This window comes from Polyodon spathula, chromosome 7 (assembly GCF_017654505.1).
Source record: "Polyodon spathula isolate WHYD16114869_AA chromosome 7, ASM1765450v1, whole genome shotgun sequence".
In the NCBI taxonomy this organism is placed as follows: domain Eukaryota; kingdom Metazoa; phylum Chordata; class Actinopteri; order Acipenseriformes; family Polyodontidae; genus Polyodon; species Polyodon spathula.
The window spans coordinates 54,332,247-54,356,423 of NC_054540.1; the positions used below are offsets into that span (position 1 = coordinate 54,332,247).

General features: G+C 37.9%; 2 protein-coding genes across 2 annotated transcripts; both read right to left on the minus strand.

The window, feature by feature from the left end:
* Positions 1 to 8,784: 8,784 nt before the first annotated feature.
* Positions 8,785 to 19,511, minus strand: cenpi (centromere protein I). The gene is made up of 20 exons (XM_041255882.1): positions 18,736 to 19,511; positions 18,055 to 18,192; positions 17,778 to 17,896; positions 17,445 to 17,552; positions 17,128 to 17,176; positions 16,941 to 16,987; positions 16,718 to 16,807; positions 16,370 to 16,495; positions 15,919 to 16,071; positions 14,911 to 15,031; positions 14,665 to 14,756; positions 14,429 to 14,546; positions 14,006 to 14,070; positions 13,527 to 13,633; positions 12,918 to 13,053; positions 12,167 to 12,291; positions 11,781 to 11,829; positions 11,333 to 11,560; positions 10,913 to 10,954; positions 8,785 to 10,616 (listed from the first exon to the last, which is right to left on the minus strand). The coding sequence occupies exons 1-20, from the start codon at positions 18,887 to 18,889 to the stop codon at positions 10,494 to 10,496; spliced, it is 2,190 nt and encodes a 729-aa protein (XP_041111816.1). The 5' UTR covers positions 18,890 to 19,511; the 3' UTR covers positions 8,785 to 10,493.
* A 2,501-nt stretch (positions 19,512 to 22,012) lies between these two features.
* Positions 22,013 to 24,128, minus strand: tmem35 (transmembrane protein 35). The gene is made up of 2 exons (XM_041255883.1): positions 23,885 to 24,128; positions 22,013 to 22,419 (listed from the first exon to the last, which is right to left on the minus strand). Exons 1-2 carry the CDS (start codon positions 24,002 to 24,004, stop codon positions 22,057 to 22,059), a joined length of 483 nt encoding a protein of 160 aa, XP_041111817.1. The 5' UTR covers positions 24,005 to 24,128; the 3' UTR covers positions 22,013 to 22,056.
* Positions 24,129 to 24,177: the final 49 nt, after the last annotated feature.

Genomic DNA, 24,177 nt, shown 5'->3' on the forward strand with positions numbered 1-24,177 from the left:
GTGGGGTGTTTGTTGTGAGCTGTGTGTTCGGGGTGGAGAGCTGGCTACACAGTCCCAGCGCAAGGCCAACAGTGCAAAACAGTAAATAACCAACATAAATGTGTCTCGCAAGCCGACCACCAGCCAAAAACACTATCCATGTTAATAAGAAAGCATCTGTTACCAGATTTCAAATAATAGCTGTTGGTCGACTCAACCCCATAGGCATCCAAGGCGATCAGATTTATGGGTAAGCAAATACATTTTGGGTTTTTTTTCTCCCACCTCCCTCACACTTTTTTTCTTTAATGCAATTCAGCATGCCGGCCTAGGGCAGTGGACAATCAGCTATTACAATTCAGCATGCCGGCCCAGGGCAGTGGACAATCAGCTATTACAATTCAGCATGCCGGCCCAGGGCAGTGGACAATCAGCTATTACAATTCAGCATGCCGGCCTAGGGCAGTGGACAATCAGCTATTACAATTCAGCATGCCGGCCTAGGGCAGTGGACAATCAGCTATTACAATTCAGCATGCCGGCCCAGGGCAGTGGACAATCAGCTATTACAATTCAGCATGCCGGCCCAGGGCAGTGGACAATCAGCTATTACAATTCAGCATGCCTGCCCAGGGCAGTGGACAATCAACTATTACAATTCAGCATGCCGGCCCAGGGCAGTGGACAATCAGCTATTACAATTCAGCATGCCGGCCTAGGGCAGTGGACAATCAGCTATTACAATTCAGCATGCCTGCCCAGGGCAGTGGACAATCAGCTATTACAATTCAGCATGCCGGCCCAGGGCAGTGGACAATCAGCTATTTCATTTCTTTTGTTCGTTCTGTCGCACCCCACCCCATTCTCTTCAATAAGAGAGGAAGAATCAGGGAGTTAAGCTCCATTGCCATTCAGCATGTTTGTAATTCCAGGCCCTTACAAAGAGTGCATTTCAATTCCCACACTGGAGCCTCTCAGAACCAACAGTGAGGCATTTCCATTCCCACACTCTCAACCAACACAACCAATGCATCGATTCTTCCACACCATTCCCACATTCTCAACCAACACAAGCAATGCATCAATTCTTCCACACCATTCCCACACTCTCAACCAACACAACCAATGCATCGATTCTTCCACACCATTCCCACATTCTCAACCAACACAAGCAATGCATCAATTCTTCCACACCATTCCCACACTCTCAACCAACACAACCAATGCATCGATTCTTCCACACCATTCCCACATTCTCAACCAACACAAGCAATGCATCAATTCTTCCACACCATTCCCACACTCTCAACCAACACAACCAATGCATCAATTCTTCCACACCATTCCCACATTCTCAACCAACACAAGCAATGCATCAATTCTTCCACACCATTCCCACACTCTCAACCAACACAACCAATGCATCGATTCTTCCACACCATTCCCACATTCTCAACCAACACAAGCAATGCATCAATTCTTCCACACCATTCCCACACTCTCAACCAACACAACCAATGCATCGATTCTTCCACACCATTCCCACACTCTCAACCAACACAACCAATGCATCGATTCTTCCACATCATTCCCACATTCTCAACCAACACAAGCAACGCATTGATTCTTCCACACCATTCCCACACTCTCAATCAACACAAGCAATGCATCGATTCTTCCTGTCCTGGCAGACTGCTGCAGTTTGCCAAGGACCCCCTTGGAAGGGGCGACAACTGCAAGTATGTTATCTCAAGCAGAATTTATGGTTCAAGTCAAAGAAAACACTGCCTATTATAATAACAGAAAATATGTTTTCCATGTGGTACAATGAAGGCCTTGGATGGTGATGGATGGTGTTCTGTGGAGCCCCTACATCATATTAACAAGTGTTTATTTAGGAATATGTATGCTTAGCCATAATCAAAAAATTATATGGATGCATTTTATACAGAAATGTAGTTATTTTTGTAGCATACTGTATTAACAGTTAGTTATAAATTAATGACATATGCATAGAACTCCAACAAATTTGAAATTAAAGTAAGTTTATCTGCATTGTCAGTGTAAAATATTCCAATGTACAGTAGTTGCCACAGCAACGGTGCAATCTCCATTTTATTTTTCCATTTTGTTACATGTAGTATTGATCTTGCTGCCCTAGGTACTGCTATGTAACATATGTTCATAGTAATTAATGTCAAATTGATCTGCAGGATGTTTTATTTCTGTTCCACACCATTGAAGGTAAGGGAGATTGTTTTTAGAAGCAGCTGAAACTCCCTGTCTCTACGCTATACCAGACCCAATGGACTGGTTATGTTGGAATGAAGACATCAAGGACTCTAACTGCTCCTTCCTGCCACTAAAATGTTACTTAACTTTTATATCAATGCAAAAGGTTCTTATATATATAAGGTGCTCCTGGCCTGGTCCGAAGACTCAAATCCACCCCTGACAGGCCCTGACCACTCCTACTATTGAAACACCCCCCCCCCCCATGCCATCAGTAAACTTGTCTGCACTTCAACTAGAAAACAAGAAATGCGTCAAGTTTTCTAGAGCTTCACTTGAAGACGCTATCCGGCCTTTCGAAATAAAAGTTTCTGACAGGTCTGTTTGTAACAAAAAATGACAATTAACACCTTGTGGATTAACCCTTTCTATTACCACTCCCTTACTTTTTTTAATGAGGTTTGCAATCAGTGGTTCTTGTTGCAATCACTGCATAATGTTTTTCTATGTTAATCTGCTTTCACCTGAGTTCAGAGATCTAATTTGAGATCTATGTGCCTTCCATGGATAGCTGTAACACTGACTAGTACAGTGTGTCTTTACAGAAGTAAGACTAAGCAACTAAAGTATTTAAAGCCACTTGCTCATTAAAGGATTGCTATATTGAGATATGAAGGTGTTTATATAATTAAAATCATCTCTCCCACGCTGAAAAGAGCATATTTACAGGTCTAATCACATGCTGCTGCACCTGGTAGCAAGAGTATGCCTGTTCAGCTCAGAGAGGCTCTAAAGCTTTGACAAGGCAGAAAACATGTGTATCTAAGGCTAAAGCGACCAGTGAGAATGTAAACAAACAGGACAATCAACACGGTTTAGTTTCTAATAATGAAGGGTAAACTATGGAAAACAATGACCCAAGAATATTTGTTGAACATGATTGTCAAGAGTTGAGCTTTGAACTAACGTTTGAGATTAAAGCATCTTGTAAGTAATGAATGGTTTCGACTGTCCAATTAATGACAAAGGGTCTCATACAAGTTGTTAGAATCATATTATAATGCACTCTGCACTCCAACCTTGACATAATTACTCTGCCCCAGGGTATCCATGAATGTCACCCTCTATTAAATAGAAGGTGTGCTTTATTATGACAGGGATTTTAATATGACTTAATGTCACTGGGAGCCAAGGGGTGGGAGACACAATAAATCAGAGATGGTCTTATAACAAAGGGGTTGGGTGAGGCTGGAGCAGACAATCTCTATCGATCAAACAGAGCAAGGAGATTTAGAAAGAGGGCAAGGTGCATGGTTGCTATCTATCAAGGACAGTACTGAAGTCAGTTCCATTGCCTATGACAGCTGCAACCTTTGTGTGATGTCTTATTTTTGTGAATGTCTGGTATATTAGATGGAAATGTATCATATTTGATATTGAAAATATGATAAGTAGATTTCTGCTTGAATACAAGGACGTGTGTGTGTCTGAAGGTAAGTTTGTAATGTGTGGAAGTTTCTGATCATTTTAACCATTAAAATGCACACAGCTGCACATGTTCCATTCAACAGATCTAGTTTACAACAATTTTAAGGCAACAATATTTCTCAAGAAATAATATTTTTATGCTAAAATAAATTGTGACCGCCTTGCTATAGGGCCACAGAGTTCAGAGAGGGTTGTTTCATGGCTTGGTTTCTTCATGCTGTGTAAAGCTCAAAGTCCAATAAACATCACATTCTCAAACAAACATGTTTCTTCTCAGTGTTGTGGGAGTTACTTGACTCTTCAAAGCTCATGTGTTTGTATATTTATTTACTAACAATATCACCCATCCTTGTATTGCAGCCTGCTTAAACAATATAACCTAGTAACCATTACAGACTAAAACACTGCACCACACATCCAGAACAGATTATTATATAAATACACTCAAGCATACTGTGATTAAATACAATACTAGAATAAACCTTTTATTTGTGAAAAAATCCTTTGTAAAAAAAAGTAAGAGGGACACTGTCACAGTGGGGGCAGCTGGTCTGATTCGATTGGCTAGCTGTCACTAATATTGAGGTACCTAGTCACATGACTTGATTAGCTGAACTGGAGGTTAAATCTAATGGCTCTCCAAAGCCTTGCCAAGGAACTACAAAACAATCACCAAAATGGGTTTACCTGGGCTAAAATGATGTCAAAGTTCATAATAGTGTTCCGTTGCTCTGAAATACCCTCGCTCGTTAATATGCAGCAAAGATCAGGGGGTAGCTGGGGGCACTGCCCTGCACACCTTTGCCCTTCACCTAGATAATGATTTTTTTTTTTTTTTGCTCTAGACTCACAGAACTGAACTGTTTTCAATATTGAAAGTGCAGAGCTTCAAAGAAGAACAAAGCATGTTCCATTATGGAATCTTTGCGCTCCAATTAAAGCATTGGCAACTGGGTGGAAAAAAGAAAAACCCACGAGAATAAAAGCTATAAAATGACATGAGAGAGAAAAATACATAACTGAGAATAATTCTCCACCCCCGGCAGGGCTGGAAAAGTGAGGCAGTCCAAGATTAGTGCTGATCAGGGTCCTGAAACCAGCCAAAGAAACACTTATCCGATAACCTGATACACCTTACTTGCTTTAATCTGGCCATATGTATATTGTTACATGGAACAGCTGATCCACTTGTTATAAAACTTGGTAAGGACATTCTTTACTATAAATTGAAGAGAAATCTGGGGTCTGTCTGTCTGTATAGTTTTAAATGCGACACAGTTTATGTTGTGAAGATCGTGTTACTGCTTTCACAGATTGTGTAGTTAACACAGCTGTAGGGTGTATCTGTTATTGATGCCTATGCCTCTGGATCTTAAATCGCATTTTGCTTCCACTGCTTTTATTTAGATACGGTCTCGTTGTCCACATGTACTGCAGCCATGGTGAAGTAGTGCTTTGCTTCTATTCTTCCAATTATACGGTCTGGTTAATGGTCCAATCAAACACATTCGTTTTTTGTTTTTTTCACTCTACAAAACTGCGCCCCACTTCAATTGCGGTTTGTATTTTAAAGGGCTCCGACATTGTAAATGCGTTACAGGTTATGCCCTCTCCGGTGCCGAGTTCAAATCTGCAGAATCACATCAAATCTTTTTGTGCCCATTCGCATTAGCGTAACATTCATGTGCAGGAAAGGGGGTGGGGGGGGTTCTATTAATCACCGAACGATCAATGAGAACTAAAGCAAGCCCAACAATTCCAGAAGTCCTGTGTTGTGCGGATATCCTGACAAACACACAGGGCTTTAGTTCCCCCAAGCTAACCTCAATACAAATACGGAATGCAAGATTACTGGAATTTCTTTAAAAAAAAAAAAATTAAAATGCGTAGAACTGCGTAATTCGCATGCAGATCCGTTCCAACGTATGTTTGTGTTTTTGTGATTTAATTTAATTTAAATATACACTTGTTAAAAAAACAAGACTGAGATCCCAAGCTTTTTTTTTTTTTTTTTTATCAAATTGCATTGCAGCAGACTGGAGAATAGAGAAGCAGTTTCTCGCCGCTTACCTTGTTATGTGATTAGCAGTGCCGCCTGCTTCCTTACAGAGCCCTCGACGATCTTGCCTCCCTAAAATCCCTTGGATGTGCACAGCAAATGAATGACAGTGCACACAGACGGGCTCAGATAAAGAGGCACATTTTTAAACGGCAGAGCTTCGGCAGGGGAGGGAGGCAAAGGCAAGCGAATGTTGCCAGCGCTGACATCAGAGAGCAATATAAGGTGGTCAGATAAGAAAGCTACAGATATTCATTAAAAACTATTCAAAGTCAGTTCCCTGCGTCCTTTCCCCCCCCCCCCCCCCTTTATATATATATATATATATATATATATATATATATATATATATATATATATATACACACACACACACACACACCTTAGACCCCCGATTACAGATACAACAATACATACAGTATAGGTCGTCTTTATACTATGCAATTGACTTCTCATGAGTATTGCCTTTGGGTAATTCTTTTTAATGAATTTATTTTTCATTTTTAAGTAGGTCAGGCAGTCTATGAAGTTGCAGCATCTAATACTACTAACGTACAACAACTTGTCAAATTCATTTGTAATCATATTAACATGAAAAGCAAAATGACACTAAACAAAACTGCCTGGTCAGATTGCACACCTGGGGCTTCCATGGAGATCAGAAAGAGATCAAGGGCAAAACAAACACTGGATTAAACGATCCCATCCGAAGAATTCTCTGCAAAACCTTTTATTGAACTAATGCAATTACACAATTATTTAGCAGTCATTGTAAATAAATATTATTCTATTTGTATACAGTATTCTCTTTAAAAGGTCTGTGTCCTATTTATATTTTACAGATATATAGCTAAAAGGCTTGAGTGGCCTTTATAATGCACTGTACCACAGCTTGTGGCAATGTTCTGACAGCTATCCTACAATGGAAAAAGATATACTTGCATGCAAAAGTTAGTTGGGAGTATATACATTGTTTAGCCATAATTTCATTTTCACTTGAGTATTCTTTCTCTTCATTCTGCTAATCTGGTTTGCTCCTATTAAAATATCTGCCCAGCAGGGTGTAAGACACATGTCCATGTAGCTTCAGAAACAGAAAAACAAAAATCCAGTGTTAATTATCTTGAGAATTTTACAGACATAGAGAATCCCCCCGACAACCACTTGTTATCCAGCCAGGTTATCAAATGAACCCCAATACCAATGTTTTAGTACACAAGTCTAAACGTTTGCCTACTTGACCTGCAGTAGTTTCTTGTGAGAGATACTTTACATCTTGATAAGTTCCACATTGCAGTTATCCATTCACATCCAGTTTATACTGAGAGCACCTGTCCATTGAAAGCTAGCCTGAAAAATGCTTTCTACTCGTTACTTTCTCTCTAATGCAAAGATAACATTTGCACAAAAAAGCTGTTAATCTCATAATTACCTAACATTTTCTAGTTTGAAATTGTTTATGAATGGTAATAAATAACCATAACATTGATTTAATCACTCCTTACTGCAAGGAAGACCCGTTAGTTTCACCTTAAGCATATTAATAGAAAGGTGTTGCAAAATGGCCTTTTAGAGGAATCCCTGTGCCTTATGTTAATATTTTGTGGCGGCACCATGCTGTTCTACATTGCACTGCAACACTTCAGATCAATTGTACAGTATACAAAATTTGCAGTTGAATATAATTTCATCTGACGTCACTCATCACAGAATGCAGCTCAGTACACATTGCCCTTGGCTAGACAAATCAGAGGTCCCAATAATTGCCCAGATGGGACATTCAATTGGAGCAAAGTATAATTTTTCACATGGTTCTGCTAGCAGCTGTACTAAAGACCTAAGAATTAGGACAGTGACTTACCATGCATATGAAGAATTTGAATAAGAAACATAAGGAGCATTCTACGGTGTGGCTTGTTCCTCAATGATTGTATTACTAACTTTGTACCTGCCATTATTTGATGGCAAATGCATCATTTCTAATAAATAAAGACATAAGAGTGAGTCCAATAGCAAAAATAAATAAAGAAAAACATCACTTGGCTCAGTTCGTCAACACAAACCTTACCAATGGCATGATTTCAACATAAACAAGTGCACCAATGGTCAGGAGCATTTCCATTATTGATGCAGACCAAGCGGCATTGATTAAATCATTGCTCCTCTTAAAGACTTGCAAAGTTCAGTATGTATTAACTGTAATCACACAAGGATGATGACATGAACTTGACACATTTCTGTTATCGGGCCATTGCGTAAAATGATCACACTGAATCACGCAGAATTTGAGATACAGAAATAACAATGAAGGAGAAAAAGATACGCAAAGCATATATTTCAGAATTTCACGGTAAAAGGTTTATTTTAGCTCAAACAACAGAAACCTGACAATTTATTTATATTTATATGTATATATATATATATATATATATATATATATATATATATATATATATTGTTTTTAAAAAGGTGCACAGAAGCAAAACAAACACAATTTTACAAGCAAACAAGGGTTAAGAAATGTGAAGCCGTGTTTTACAGTGAGTGCACAAACAGTGATTGGCATTTATCTTAGCTAGCATTGACTACTCTTCTGAACTACAGCCAGTACAAAGTGAAGATATTAGGTGGCCTCCCTAGAATTGGTTTGTATTTACAAGATATACAAAAAAAAAAAAATATCCAAAAATGTGCATTTGATCCAAACTTTTTTTTTTGAAATATGTAAATCACTACATTAATAAATTCAAAATAACATCTTTACAGATTAACCTCTTAAGTGAATGATGCTGCCCACATTTATTGAAAACAAGGCTTTATTTTAAGGTAACCAACTTAAAATAAAAGTTTCCTTTTAGACTTGTTTAAAAACCAAAATGGATGAGAATATTGTATTCTCCAGTCCCAGGCTTCAGTTAACCTTACGCCAATCCATTCATGAGTTTTTCTAAAAAAATAAAATATATATATATATATATATATATATATCAATGATATATATATATATATATTATATTACGCGCTGTCAAAATCATCTTGCTGGACATTGTTCTCTAAGCTTTCTACTTTGTAAAGCTCAGGTTTCATTTAAGGCATCCTTAAACAGACCATTAAATGGAATGTACAAGCCTATGAAAACACTTGCTGCTTCTTTCTGATCAGAACGACTTGAATGGCAGACACCTGCTATCATTAATTATTTTTTCGAAAAGAATCAGTTACAACAGCATGGTAGCCTACTGGTACAGTCAGCATACTACAATTAGCTAGTGCTGTAGCCACAACCTGCCTGACATCAGGTAAAAAAATAAATAATTAAATCGACACTCCTAAGCTTGAGATTTAACTTATCGCAGGACCAAATAATTAGTACTGCAGTAAAGAAATAGTACTTAGCAACTATGAGCACTACAAACCCCCTTGGCAGAGAACATTTTAACTGGCAATAAATAAATAAAAAAAACCAATACAGGAATTCAATTTTCTGACAGCAACGATAATAAAGGCTATCTTTGTCTTTTTAGGCACACATATCCATTCATCAGAATAAGAAATAATGGCTTTCTAAGAAGTGTGGGTTGTTTTTAGAAACATCCATGAAAGCTTTTTGCCTGCTAGCCCCTTAAGTGACCTTGGTGTTCTGTGAAGATTGACTGCAATGCCACAGGATGATAAGTGGAATTGCTGGTTAAGAGATAAAGCTAAAAACGACTGCGTGGTTAAGGTGGATTACATCGATTTTAAATGGAATGCTATAAATTACGTGCAAATAATTACTTCCAGAAAAAAGTTACCAGATCATGAAACTTGTTAGACCACCATTGGTAATACTTTCAGTAATCACTTATCATGGAATGAGGATCCTTACAAAAGGTAATTGATTTACAGCTAGAATATTGCTCTAGGTAAACAATTAACAGTTGAGGAGTCCAGATTAGCATATGTACATTTAATTGTGGATCCCAGTAAACGATGGTACCAGTTCTAGCAAGGCAGATGAATGATTAGCTCTGTATCGTTTCTGTGTTTGGGATAAATAGTCTTACACCTTCAAGACTTTTTCATCCAAACATTATTAAGCAACAAGAAATCATTACAAGTACACTTATTTTACATCCAGGTGACGATGACTCAGGGGCTTGGGCTCGCTACTGAACAGGAGTCCTTGGAGTGTTAAAAGTCTGACTTGTATCTTTATTTTCCATACCTTGCAATAAAAAACAAAAAACAGAAAAAAAAAAAAAAAAACAAAAAAAAAAAAAACACATACCTTCCACAAAAATCAAACAAATTAACACTGAATGGTCAGTTAAAAGTAGGACGTTTGTACTGTCCAGACAGTACAAAACTTCACAAGTCCAGTTTCTCCAATCTTGCTGAAAATAACTAAAGGACTGCCACACATTGCTATGGTTTAGTAGGCTGTCAGTTATGGGGCTGCTGCACCACAGATCCACGCCTTGCAGACTTGATATTTCACAAACACCGGGACCTGACAGTTTGTAAAATCCAATCTAGAGAACAGTTCTCATGTTAGCAAGCCCAAAGGAAATTTACGATGCAGTTAATGCAGACTGAGAGAAGAACAGAATCTTCACCCGCCTGTCTCGAAAGGAGAGTTAATTAGAAGCCAAAAGAAGGAGATGTCTTGCTCTGTAATGAAGTGATGAAAGCGCACAGTCCATAACAGGCTTAGTACTGCAGAGGTGATGTCCAGACGAAATTAAGCTGCACCTCAGCGCTTTGCAATCCTGCTAACTGAATGGTCTACTCTGGTGATGCTGCTTTCAATAAACTGTCGGAGACCATGGAAGCCCTGGCCATACAGATATTCCAAGTACCAATCCCAGTGCCTGCCCTGCAGGAGAAAAAAGAGAGGACAGAAACTGTCAAGACACAACCCATTTACTATCTGCTGCACAATTCAATGAACAATGTTATTGATATTTAATTCCAGTATCTCAGTGGGACCATCTAACTAAAACAAGTTTTCCTTAATATTACATGCTACATTTTCTATGGTGCTCATTAAGAGTTTGTTCCAGATCCTTTTAATAAACAGACTATTTTGTGTAACTTAGAGCACACAGTAGGAATTAGAGCTATCAGTTACATTGCCCTCGACTAAAATCAAATAAAACAAATCCTTCATACCTTTATGGCGCTTAAGTTCAAATGTTTGTCGCCTGGCCAACACTAAAAAGCAGAAAAGCCAAATCAATTTAGGGTTGAGTGAAAAGAAAAAACAGAGGATTTAATGTGAAAAAGAAAATAAGTCATTTCATAGAGCTTTACAGATTTTTATTATTTCTATTAAACACATCATAAAAAGTGGAACTGTGTGTGTGTGTGGGGGGGGGGGGGGGCATCATCTTAAAACTATATCAGAACTTGTAAATAACATGAATGGCACATTTTATATATGGCACAGTAAAACACAGAACTATACAGTTGAATGAAAAGAAAAAAAGCCATGTACAGTGCTCCATATTTCCACAGGTCCTCCCTCCCCCATTATAACTAGAAAGGTGAGACAAATTCTAATCCTAAAGCAAAATGAACCAGTCCCCCTACCTTCTGGAAGAAGTCAATTGCGTATCCCATAAGCGCCGGGTGGTGGACGATGTTAAAGCTGTTCCTGTATTCTGTCACTTTGGTCTCATTCAGTAGATTTGGGTTAACCTCAATCCCCATGGGATGGTTATCCTTTATGAATGCCTTGGACTTCCACAAACAGTTCACCATAGAAACTACATACTGATTGAACTCGCTGTATGTTTTACTGCTGATGTGAAAACGCTTCTGAAATCCAAATGAAAAAAAAAATGAGATTATAACCAGCATGTTAAATTGGTTAAGTTAATAATTACTGCAATCATCAGAATAGGCTGATAGCAACACATTTACTAAAAGCGATGATGCTTTGTCATTACCCAATAAAAGGGAACATGTTAATGTAAAAACAGTCCATCAATGCATTATATTATAGAAACCTCTTTGTATTGAACATAGCTTTAAATACCTTCCGTTGCAGCTCTGGATCCTTTGCAGAAACCAAGTTTGTTCGGTATCTGAAAACAATAACATTGTACTAAATTATAACAATGATCCTAATGATTACATACACCGATGGAAAATTGGAAATGAATTGAAGACCAATCATTTCAGGAATCGTGCTGGAACTAATAAAACCTTAAAATACATATATGCATGGAGGGTCAGCTACAATCCAATCGAAGATATAAAGCTTGATCATTGATAAACCAGTGAGCAGAAATCTACTTTAGAATAGACACATGCCTGCTTTTTGATGGTTAAATATTCAAGCACAGTTGACCCCCAAAACAATATATATCACACACACACTTTATTTTTTGCTAGTCTATCTGCAACTCTTTCAGATCTTACCTGTACATGATGTGGCAAAGCTGGTTCACACTGATGGGGTCTAAGCTAATCAGAGCAGGGTAAAACACACCAGCAGGTGGCATGATAACCAAAGGCATGTCATACTTCAAATACATGTCAGACACCTGCAAAAGAGGGGATGAGAATCACAGATGTTTCTGATGGCATACCCCAAATAATCCAGTGTATACAATACTGGCATAACTTAGATGAATAAGGGGCCCTTGAGTCATTGCCAGGACTAAATTAACCCTGCAATACCATTGGGTATGTCATCAGTTTATTTTAACAAATAAAAAGCCATAAAACAAATAGTTTGTTAGTTGGAATTGTTTGTTTAATCATTTTCACATTATTTTCTCTTTGTTGGCGTATTTGACAGATAGTAAGGGCCAGAAACAAACACTAATTTCACTAGAGGAAGATATGATGCTGCCCTCTAGTGATTGCACAGAGAAGTACATTGCACGTACAGTAACCAATTGTTTATTTGAGCCTGTTCTTCTGATACAGTAGTTAAAATAAAATAATATATTGAAGTTGGACTTCAATTTACAGTTTAAAATAATGCAACAATTTAGATTCGATCATCAGAGCATCAACATGCTGTCTTAAATTGCAGACAATTTATTGTGTGTTTTATTTAAACACTTCACCATATTAAGTTATTGAAAGAGAAAAAATAATAAATAATTAAAAAATTTAACTAAAATGTAAACACATTACTGTTTCGATATGGGAGTCTACTTACTGTTTCATAGAAACTGAGAACGAAATGCAGCAACAGTGTGTTGTATCCCTCCAAGTGCAGCCCTATGGTGGAGATTCGACCTGTGAACTGAACCAACTCAATAACTGAGTTCACCAATTCAGAAAGGGTCATATTCCTGCAAGAAAAACAGATTTTTCAAAACATGATGGAGCCAGGGCTTAAATATGAAACAAGCAGAAGTAGCTACATAATGGAATTGAAAGTTCGGCATAAATCTAAAGAACAAAGGACACAGTAGAAAAAAATGTGTATGTATGTATGTATGTATGTATGTGTAATAAGATATATATCTTAGACCTCTGACCTCTGACTCCAGTACCTCTGTACTGGATTTCTTCCTTTTTGGCAAAGCTATAGGCTATGTTGGGCAATAACTGCAATTTTCTAGAACTCAGGGTTATTATCTGGTTCACAACTTCCCCCAATTATATCTCTGCAGTGGATCCCTGCACCATTGAATAACTGATTGTCAATATACAGTACTGCTTATTTTAATGGTGGCTCTCAGGACGAGATACAAATGGTTCCAGCAATGCTTATTACAAAGTAAAACACACATCTCTATGATAAGGTGGGGCTAGTACTTACATGGGGGAGTGGCCAGGAAGATTCATGTCAATATCCTCTGTGGCATACACACAATGCCAAGTCAACCAATTCACCAACATGTTGTTTAGGCACTCAATCACACTGCACTGTGGAGGAAAGAAGATCAATCAAATGAATTAAAACTCTTTACAGTAGCTTAGACACAGCTAGACTGCGGTTTTAAAGTACTTTTAAAGTACTACAGTTTTATTCAAGTAATGTCATTTTAATTTTGGATTGTCAACTTTATTTGAAGGCATTTCAAGTTTCACTTTAACAGTAGCTTAGACATCACGAAACTAAAATTTTATGCCAAGTTCAGAATTGCAACTCAGGGTGGTCAGTTCTATGTAAAAATCCATTAAAATATTTTATGGCTTGACAAGAGAGATTGTTGCATTAAAGGTTTAGTGCTGTGCCTTTCTGATGGAATCAATTCTCTCTAATGATGAACACAATAAAAATGAAACTACACATACCTTGAAAAATACAGACGAGCTAAAGAACAGCAGCATTAGGGGTTCACACAGCAGCTGCTTCATATCTGTATAAACAGAAGGGCAAGGACATCAGTTACAATACAAACTTGGTACAGTAACGACAAAGTGGAGTGATATTTTGATTGGAACATCACTTTCAGCTCTAAAAGCAAGTACAGTGTTCACCTTGAATTTAACTGTCTTATTAATGTAGATCACTTTTTTAAATGAGTTCATCCAATAGCTATACCTAGAAGTAGAATGTCTTTTGTCAATAAGTACATACAAGATGTTGTTCTAGATAGGGAACAATGCTTAACCTACCAGTTTAATCGTTTAAAATGAGTTTTGGATCAAAGGATGGCTCACTAGGAGAAGAATTACAAGATCTGCTGTATTTCACTGGCATGAATGATAGAGTACCTGTAACCGGTGCCATAGGTATCCAGCTCAGGAGGCTCAGGATCTGCGAGCGGTACTCCGAACCATTCCAAACATGCAGGAACTTGTAGATAAACGTCTCACAACTGGAGAATCCTTCCTGAAAAACACAAGCCACAGTCCGTTTAGGGTACAGCAGGGTGGAAACTGAAGGGTTCTGCTTATCTTCTTTAAAAACTGCTTTCAAAACAGAGTGTCCTTTATGTGCCCATGCTCACCTGTAGGAACTGCTGTGCTGTGATCAGTTTATTGAAGAACTCCATTGCTTCCGAAGCGTTCTGTTTATTGGCATCCTTGCAAAACAGGAACTCTGCCAAAGAAAACACTAAGTTTATGATACATTAACATTCAAGGACATTTAGAAATTAAGAAAAAAAAAAAACACTCAAAACAATTAGATGATTAAAACTAAAATTTTATAAAATGCTTATATAGTTAAAAAAAAAAAAAAAAAAAAGTCTCACCTTCCTGCAATGCATGACCCAGCCAATAGTCCAGTCTGAGAAACACTGAGTCATCAGTTACACAGTTAATGTAATGAAGAAGCAGTGGAGAGTTCAATACAGAGCTCATCTGTGCTGGAAACTAAAAGAAAAAAAATCACAACTTACAAACGAGTAGGTATCGTTTGTGAATGGCAGGATGTTAAAAGTTTTCTTTTACTCCTTTAACTTGTAAGCTATTCTGACCAATATTTGTATGCTTACATGGGACACTTTAGTTAAGTGGACCACATCCTGGGGAGGGATTTTCCTCCATTTATTCATTCATGATGCATTCATATGTGAGGATTTTCCAACAGAAAAATATTAATTGATGCAAGTCAACACCCTTTGATCTGATGAGCTGGAATTACTTTTATCCAAGTATATATTGTTTTTTAAAACATAACCCACAAGAACCACAAACTCTGAACAATTAAACTGTTGCCTTCTTTGCCAGTCAGCCACGAAACCACTCATCTTAACACCTATCCACAATCCCATATTAATGAAAGCATGTAAAGGCAGTGCACCCTTGTACTGATAAAATAGACCCATCTCATGGCTATAGTATTTAGAGCACCAACCATGGACGGTACCTCACACAGTATATGGTAAACTCTGGTAGAGGCTTAAAGTTTAAACATGAACTAGGCTAAGTTTAACTTACTACACAATGAGCTATACGCTAATCAATTAAACTTAGTTATATCCAACAATCTTTAAATTGGTGTTGCTTTAATAGTTTATTTAAACGTGTGTTATATTTCTTGCTTAATAGAGATCACTTTTTTAGTAATGAAAATTATTTCATTGCAGAAGTTGGTCCAGAGATTGTGCTTCTTTGTGAATTTGGTACAATCAAGTGTAAATCATTCAGTTTAGTTACTGCAGTTGAAGCCCTTCATACTGTAGCGTACACTAAAGTGCTGGTATAGTAGATTTGAAGCTACTAGTGTCCTATAAAACAGCAATAGTAAACAAGCTTACCTCAATGCGGTGCACGTTCTGCAAGAGCTGAGAGAAAGTGCGGAGCTGCTCTAAAGGAAGCATTGCATTCCTAGACAAGCTGATCGATGCCTTATCATTGATCTCAGACACACTGCTACTCACAACAGGCACATTCAAATTGCTGTTCCATTTCTAGAGAGAACAGAAGATTAATCAACACACATTCCTGAAATAAGGGGTGTCACATTCACTGGTAAATTCTATCTGCAATCCATCCTTATTGGAAAACTTTAAGAAATAAATATTAATATAGCTAACTTATACTTATTCCGACACTATAGTTTTGCAAAGATGTATAAATAAAAACATGCTTATTTAGCTAAGAATATATGTTATTGGCATTGCTGTTTATTTGGGGGTTTTTTTAGTAAATGTTATTGCCAGTCTCTGGTCATCTCTAAGGAAGAGAATAGGGAAAACCTGTCCATACCCGTTTCCTGGATGTTGTTTTCTGTGCAATGTTGTTCGGCAGTTGCATTAATATTTCCACCTTGTTCTTTTTCTGAACTGCAGCGATTGCCGTTTTCCAGTTGGAATCATAATTTTTGAAGGCACTCTGGGTAGCGAAGGGGGAGGAGAGAAAGTGTCTTAACAGCATGGCCGAGCAGGCATTCCATTAGGTCAAATACAGAACAAAAAATAAATAAAATAGGATTCAAATACTGTGCAAGATCCATTTCAATTCCAGCAGCTCTGGTGCAAGTCCATTTTAGCCAACATATTTATACTGGTTTTGTATTCTTTAAATAAGAACACTGATTACAAGAACTGTACATACCTTTATTTTTGTTGGCATTGAAAAGGTGACCAAATCAGGACAGAAAACTTTATACAAGGAGAGTAAGGCCTGCAGGTATGGCTGTTTTCCCTTGCAAGAGGAAGAAAAACAATGTTACATTATTTCAAGAGTAACCAAAACAAAAGAAATGCCAGGATACACTTAGCATGGAGGCTTTTGGTTTCATAACTACCACATTGTATCATGTACTAATAATACTTACCACTTTGGCCTGAAGGTCTAGTAATCTTCTTATTCTGTAATGTTTAACTGGAAACAAAGAGACAGGGTTTTGTTAAACAAATCACTAAAATCATTTGTTTAAAAAATGTGCTGCAAATGTTCGCAGCTCAATGCATTAAGAAGAATCCTTGAATAAAAATGTTACTGTAATTGCATGTCGTACTTACCACTCTCCTTTGTGGTCAAAAGGTACAGCAAGTGGCAGATGTAGGGACACTAAAGGAGGCGGAAGAGTATACGAGAAAATAAGAAACATATACCATGGTTGCACATTTGGATAGTCAGTAGATCACTGTAAATCTTGAAATGTATAATTGATTAATATTCATGTTATTGATACTTTGTTAGGGCACCCCAACCAGTCTGGCTAAATCAAGAAGCATTTAGATACTGTTAAAAAATATATATGGAATTGTGAATGTGCATAGATTATTACTGCAAGCAATTTATCCCATTTATATGAAAGATGATCTTGTTTTCTTACCAGGTGCTCATCTGTCAGAAAACAGAATAAAAAGCCATACAGCAAGTGTAGCTGCTCCTTTGAATCAACCAGGTCAAACACAGTAATAAACCAGCGGAAAAACATGACCTAAACATGGGAGAAAAGCCCTTTAATAACCAACAGAGAAATGATTCCACAAAGTATTCTTTGCAGTTAATTTAAACAAAAATCTGTATTGAATCCAATAATAAATTGGACAAAGAATTTGAGAGCTGTTCATGCCTTCTGCATAGTTCTAGAATTGGCTGAGCACGCCTGTCCTGAACCATTTGAGAAGGGGACAGTACCTCTGCATAGTCCAGTAATATTTACCTGCAAGTTTGAGGGCAGCTTTCCCACACAGAACCAGGACACTCCTTTTATCAATGCGCTCTGAGGTACCACTGTCGCTGGAATCAGAGACTTCATGACCCGCACACCCAAAACACTGCCTGAAAAATAGTGCCACACAAAAACAATTCTAAGAGGAGTAAATGTTTCTATTATCTGCGTAACTTTATATTTTATATATCACCATCACTGCAAATAAAACATTCTATAAAAAAGGACCATGAAAATCTGTGAATACAGCTGAGAAATTCCACCTTACCCATTCGGAGGCCAAGTGCAAAGTCTATCATTATATCAATGCCTTCTGGGGGTAATCCCTTATTGAATGCTGTCTGCTCGATAGTGTCAAGGTGTTTCTCCAGGACATAATTGCCTCGCCATGGAGTACCAGCTTCAACTTTAAGGAAACAAGGATTGAACGGTTAACACAAAAACCCATTTCAGTGCACGCTCTCTGTTTACAGAGCCAAAGAAACAGCACATATATTACACATACCATCTTATTATGTTTACAAGCACGCATTTGCCCATGACGGTGTTCTGTGGGCACCATTGGTTACACAGCAGTTTGCAGGGTGAACCAACTATTACAATACAATGAACAGAAGCAATATTTGCAACATGTAACAGTCGAGTAGGCTTACATTGTAGAATGAACTGTAACAACTGACCAGGACATGTTTTGATAATTAATACATGTAGAGTACAAATCTTTGGGTAGCAGTAGCCAACACTGAACCAGTGTGCGATGGGCTGGCTTTACTGTCACCGACTTAACTCAAACTCTTGTGTTTTCATACCTATTATTATTATTATTATTATTATTATTATTATTATTATTATACATATTGTATTTACTTTTATACGAATATGCTAGTTGCAACATTATTGATAGTAACTGAAACATGCAGTTAAACTGCTATAATTTCTAAACGCTTACCTTCTTTAAAGTACAGTAGGGCCGACTGTAATGGATCTTCTGCCTCCTTTTTCCGCCTGGTACTCGAGCCCGATCGTTGGCTGTGGTCCAATGACGATGTGCTGTCATTTTGTGCTCTGGAACCAGAGGATTCCCGACCAGACTTTCTGAGCATAGCTCAATGATTGGATCGTCTCAGCCGTTCACTGGCATTTAAGTCCAACAAAATTAAAAAATAAAATAAATAAAACCAAAGGTGGGGGCTTACATTGCATCCGTTAGACACACGATTCTTATAGGTACCGGTGGAGACCGCTGTTCGTACATATATTCACGGTAATAACATGGATATTGAAATGAATAAATACCACTGGAATTAAGCAGAGTAGACAGAATTTACGCTAATTGCGCAGCGGCCGCACCCAGCTCGTGTTACAAAGTATTTTCTGTTTGTATTTGTAAATTGTTAACTCCTGTTTACATTGAAAATAGTATTCCCGTATAAATTACAGTCTCTGAAGAAAACCTCAGAATTTTTTTGTCTTCCTTTTTTATACTCAGTAGAAACGATGTCCAAACACAATGCTAGTCCACGCATTAGCTCTTCAACCACCACCGGGGAAAAAAGGCAAAACAACAACCATACAGTATCTTCAAGAAGCAGCCACTCCACACTCGGTGATCGCTAACGCAGAACTACGCCGTATTCAAAACTGTATCTATTTTATATCAGTTGTTTTGTTTCTGCAGTGTTTTATTTTGGCTTTCAAGAGCTGAGTTTTCGGAATGGAGGTAAACAAGCCCCTCCCCCCCACAAAAAAATTCAAACTCAGGCGCGACCGTTTACGCAGGCGCAGTGATTAGGCGCCTACCGTGACGTCGTAGATCCAGTGGAAAAGACGAGCGGAGTGGAACATGCGCAGTGCTAGGTAAGGGCACGTCCGTGTAAAGGAAGGGAATGTGAAGCCACAGCGGCAGAATCATGGCAAAAACTGCAACTTTTTCAGAACCTTTGCATCCTAATCTACATAGAACATATTTATGAATTATGAGTGTTCATTAAGGGTTCATATTCCAGCACACACAAGCGCGTATATACAAAATTGTGTACACTCGTAATAATATAGTTTTGTGCTTTTTGACATTGAAAGACTTCTAGTCGCTTGTCATTGACATTTCTTTTTCTTCTAAACTGTTCAAATCAACAGGATACAACACTGTTCTTATAATAACACAAATAATTTCCCCAGATTTAAAACATGTTTCTGACACCATGTTATTATATCATTATTCATGTCATTTATGACATGGCCTGGAATAAAGCTGACAAAAATAAGTTATATTTTCTTCTGCCAATCTGTACCCCCACTAACTAGAATATAATATAACCCAAATATACTTGCTTCTTGCATCTTCTGTGACAGGGAAGAAGAGACAGTGTGTTGTATGCTGCATTTATTATTTCAAAGTGGGTATATGATCTGCTTTTCCAGGAATGAAGACCTCGTCAAGCTCCTTAATATCCTAGGGTTGACGAAGAGACAAACCATGACAGATGTAGGTGAAACATTTATTCAGCCTACCTACTTCACAAGCTTGAGAGTTACCCTGGTCCGTATTTAAAACACATTTGCCCTTACCATTTACACTCTTTTACCTGGTTTAACATTACCTGTTAATGCAAGAGCAGTAAACAGAAACGTATGGCTCAGTTGAACAACATAGATTTAGGTAATTCTGGCTCAAATGGACCGAATTCTAAGGAGCTGTTACCTGTATAAAACTGGGACAGTTGGCAACCCTACATGTGAATGAGCAAATGGTGCCAGGGTAGGCGTCAGGTGCGTACCAAGGAAAAAGCTACTCATTATAATCAATCTTAATTTTTTATATAGCGCCTTTCATAGTGGACCACCATCACCAAGACCTTTAATAACATCATAAACATGTACGGGTGCTCTAAACAAACGTGTCATCATGTTAAGCCTGTTTCAAGGGCTTTCCACAAAAAAGAAATATGAATTGACATACGAGTTTGAGTGTAATCTGATTATTAATGTAAGGAAGCACATCTGGTATACACTGTGAGGGAGAGTGTTTTTTTTTTTTAATTGTTGACTGGTGATCTGAAATGAGTGAAGGATGTCACCTGTGATGTGTCCCAGTGAAAATGTTTTTTTTTTTTTTTTAAATGTTATCGTTCAGTGTGAATATTGCTCTGTGTGTAGAATAACTTTCTGAATGAAACATCAAATAAACAAACACAGTTTGGATTTCTTCTAGTGACAACAGTTCAAATTGACAACAGTTCAAATTGAAATAAGGTACTTTATTGGAATTGATCTGTGTTCAGGTATCATTTCAATGAAATTACAAGCCCCCTATTTCAGTCTGCTATCACATCACCTGTATATCAGAGAACCAACACTTCCTGTCTGGATGTTTGTTCACAGTGTTTATTTGCCAGCAACTTCCTCTATCAAACCAAAGGCTGATAAATTGCAGTTTCAGGTCAGCAATCATAAAACAATATGTACATTTTTTTTTTTGCTTTGGCATAAAATTGCATTTAAAGCTTTACATTAAAGTCCTCCAACAGCAGCAACAGCCAAATTGCTTTTTTTTTTCACTTTTCAATCAATGCAGGAACTGAACTGTAAAGCTGGAAATGCATTTCTGTGACACTAAAGCAATTTATTAGATACAAAGCTGCAGACTCGACATACTGTCAATTTCACTCCCATATAGCATACAAACTAGAATAGATTGAGGGGAACATCCCTTTACCGCAGTGTGCAGACTTACAGGGATGCAGTACCAAGAGGGGAGATGAGGGGAGAAGATCACAAGCAGGAACATACAGCGTGCCTTCAAAAGCATGTTCTTAACTGTCTCTTTTTGAAACATCTGTATCTAAGCTGTGTATAAAGTCACAGTGTTCCTTTTTGAGAAAATTCTGTGTTTTCACATGTGTTTGCTATGTTTAAAAGACATTGGTTAGAAATGACTGTACAGCTGAACAAAAAATATCCCCTTGATACTATCAGTATTTTAAAGACCAAAACTCAAGATGTAAACTACAAAGCAGCATGTGAATAAGAGACATGTTTGTTATCTAAACTTTTGTGTGCGTACAGAAAAAGAAATATATATAGAAAGGTGGTAAGATGTTCTTAAAATAGGAGACTTAAGCTATTTTAAATGTTCAGGGGAGAACTAACGATCTGGAGAAACTGACAAGTCTCCTGGACAGGAAAGCTGCAGCTTCACTTTGATGATTACGGTCTCTTTTAATGACTGCCGTGCCTCGTCTCGATGGGGCTCAGGCTGGGGGTCTGGAGACTAGGACACCTTCACTTTATTCTTTTCCTGTGCCTCTGCTTGTCCGTTCCTGCTTTCGCTGCTCTCTGCCCGCTCTTCGGTCTGTCGGGTGATCAGTAGCCGGCAGGTAAGCAGGATCCCGAAGACCAAAACGTGGGCGTAGCGCTTGAGGGGGTCCCCCACTAGCTGGTGGAAGAACAGAATGGCTAGCATGACCAGGAGGAGAAGGAAATTGGCCACATCCTTCGGCCTCCCTGGGACCAGGGTCAACACAATGCCACATGCCACTTCCACTGAGCCAATGATCTTCCGCAGCAGAACGGAGCTGATGCCCATCTTCTTCAACGCCGGGAGAGCCTTGGCGTAACTTTTATAGGCTCGTTTCTGTAACGGGCACAAGGAAAGCAAGGTGAGGAAGAGCAAGTTTAACAACTAAACAACATCAATTAGTGGTACCATAACTATAACTGAGAATCCCATTAAAACAGTGATGCTTGTTATATAAAAGGAGTGTATATTGAATAAAAATTATAGTGTAATTTAAATAATATTATCCTGCACTTGCTTTGGTTGGATGTTAAAAGCTACCACGGTGTTATATTTAGGCTCATGTTATCTTTTCTTGGTGCTAAGCAGGAACCGTTTTATCTTGAATTAAAAATAAACCCCGTCTACTATGAGGGCAACATTCCAAAATCACACGTTTGAAATACTGGTAATAACAGCTAGGCAAATGAAGCACCTACTACCCTATTGTGGGCGGATAATCTGTTTGCAGTAGGCCTATTGATGGAAACGCACTCACAAAGCCCTCAGACACAGAGGAATTAAGGACAGTTGTCCTCGTTTATCTATTCTCAAAGTCAAATGCTTCCAAACTGTCGAGTTTTAGTTTAAACCCCTTTGTTTTCAAAACTACACAATCTCCAGAGCTGCCAATCTGGTTAATCTGCCCCCCACCCCCGATCTACATTCTGTAATTAACTGCAATATGCTAGTATATACAGTAATACCAGAATGTATTGTTCTTTTCGGCTGGTCGTATTTTGTGTAAAGCGTAGTAAATTCTTAATCTGGGATTTTTTTTTTTTAAATCACTTTCAAAATGAATAGTCTCAGAATCTGGTTCCAGGTCAATACAATTAAAAGTGTGTTAAGATTTGTCCTTTTACTGCAATCATTTACAATAGTCATCCGAATGTTCTGGTACTGGTTGGTATGTGTGAAATGTCTAATACTGCGATAAGGCACACGGCAGGTGCTCCCGTGGGTATCTGTGCAATGCGCGGAATACAGTTGTGAAATTGCTCAAAATCGTTTTAGCAACATTAATGAAGTAGACAATGCCACTCCGAGTTCTTATATACAGACTATAATATATAGTACATAAAGTAGTTGCATTATTATTGTTATTATTTCATTGTATCTATAGACTATGAGTATATAATTTGCTGGAAAACGACGCTATTGTCCTAGCAACATGATTATCACCAAGAAATTGACATTATGTGTTTTGTTTTTTTCAGATTTTTGGTGCATATTCTTTAAATCAATTAAAGTGTGTTTGAGAAACACCAAAATATGAATAAATACATTGATGTATAAAATGAATGTGAAATAAATAAATGAGACACAAATAATACATTTAAAAAAAACATAGGATGTACATAGACTTTTTCAAACGTGTGCTACATTCACGTTTTTTCATTTGAAATTAAAATACACAAACACCCTTCTATTAATTCGAGGCTGGAGATGTATACTGCATTATCATCGTGTTCCAAACGACGCTTATAAAATACTGGTATATATAGATCGTGTTAATTTTGTATTTGGTATTTCCACTTACCATTTCACTGTGCGCATCTTTGCTCAGTCTTGGGGTGAGCTTGATGGTTCCCATGAACACAAAGAAGAGCCCCAAAGCCATGGAAAGGGCTACAATGGTAATCGTCTTCGGCAAAGCCATTTCTCCTGTGTCTGTACAGCGAGCCTTCCTCTCTCTGTGTCTCGTACGGGGCTATAGGCTCCTGTTTAACTCGACGCTATAATAGAATAGAGCTGAGAAGGGATTGGCACGACAGCAGCCAAGCACCGCTGGGTCCAAAATCACAAGGGATCATCCAGCAGATCCGGGCTCTT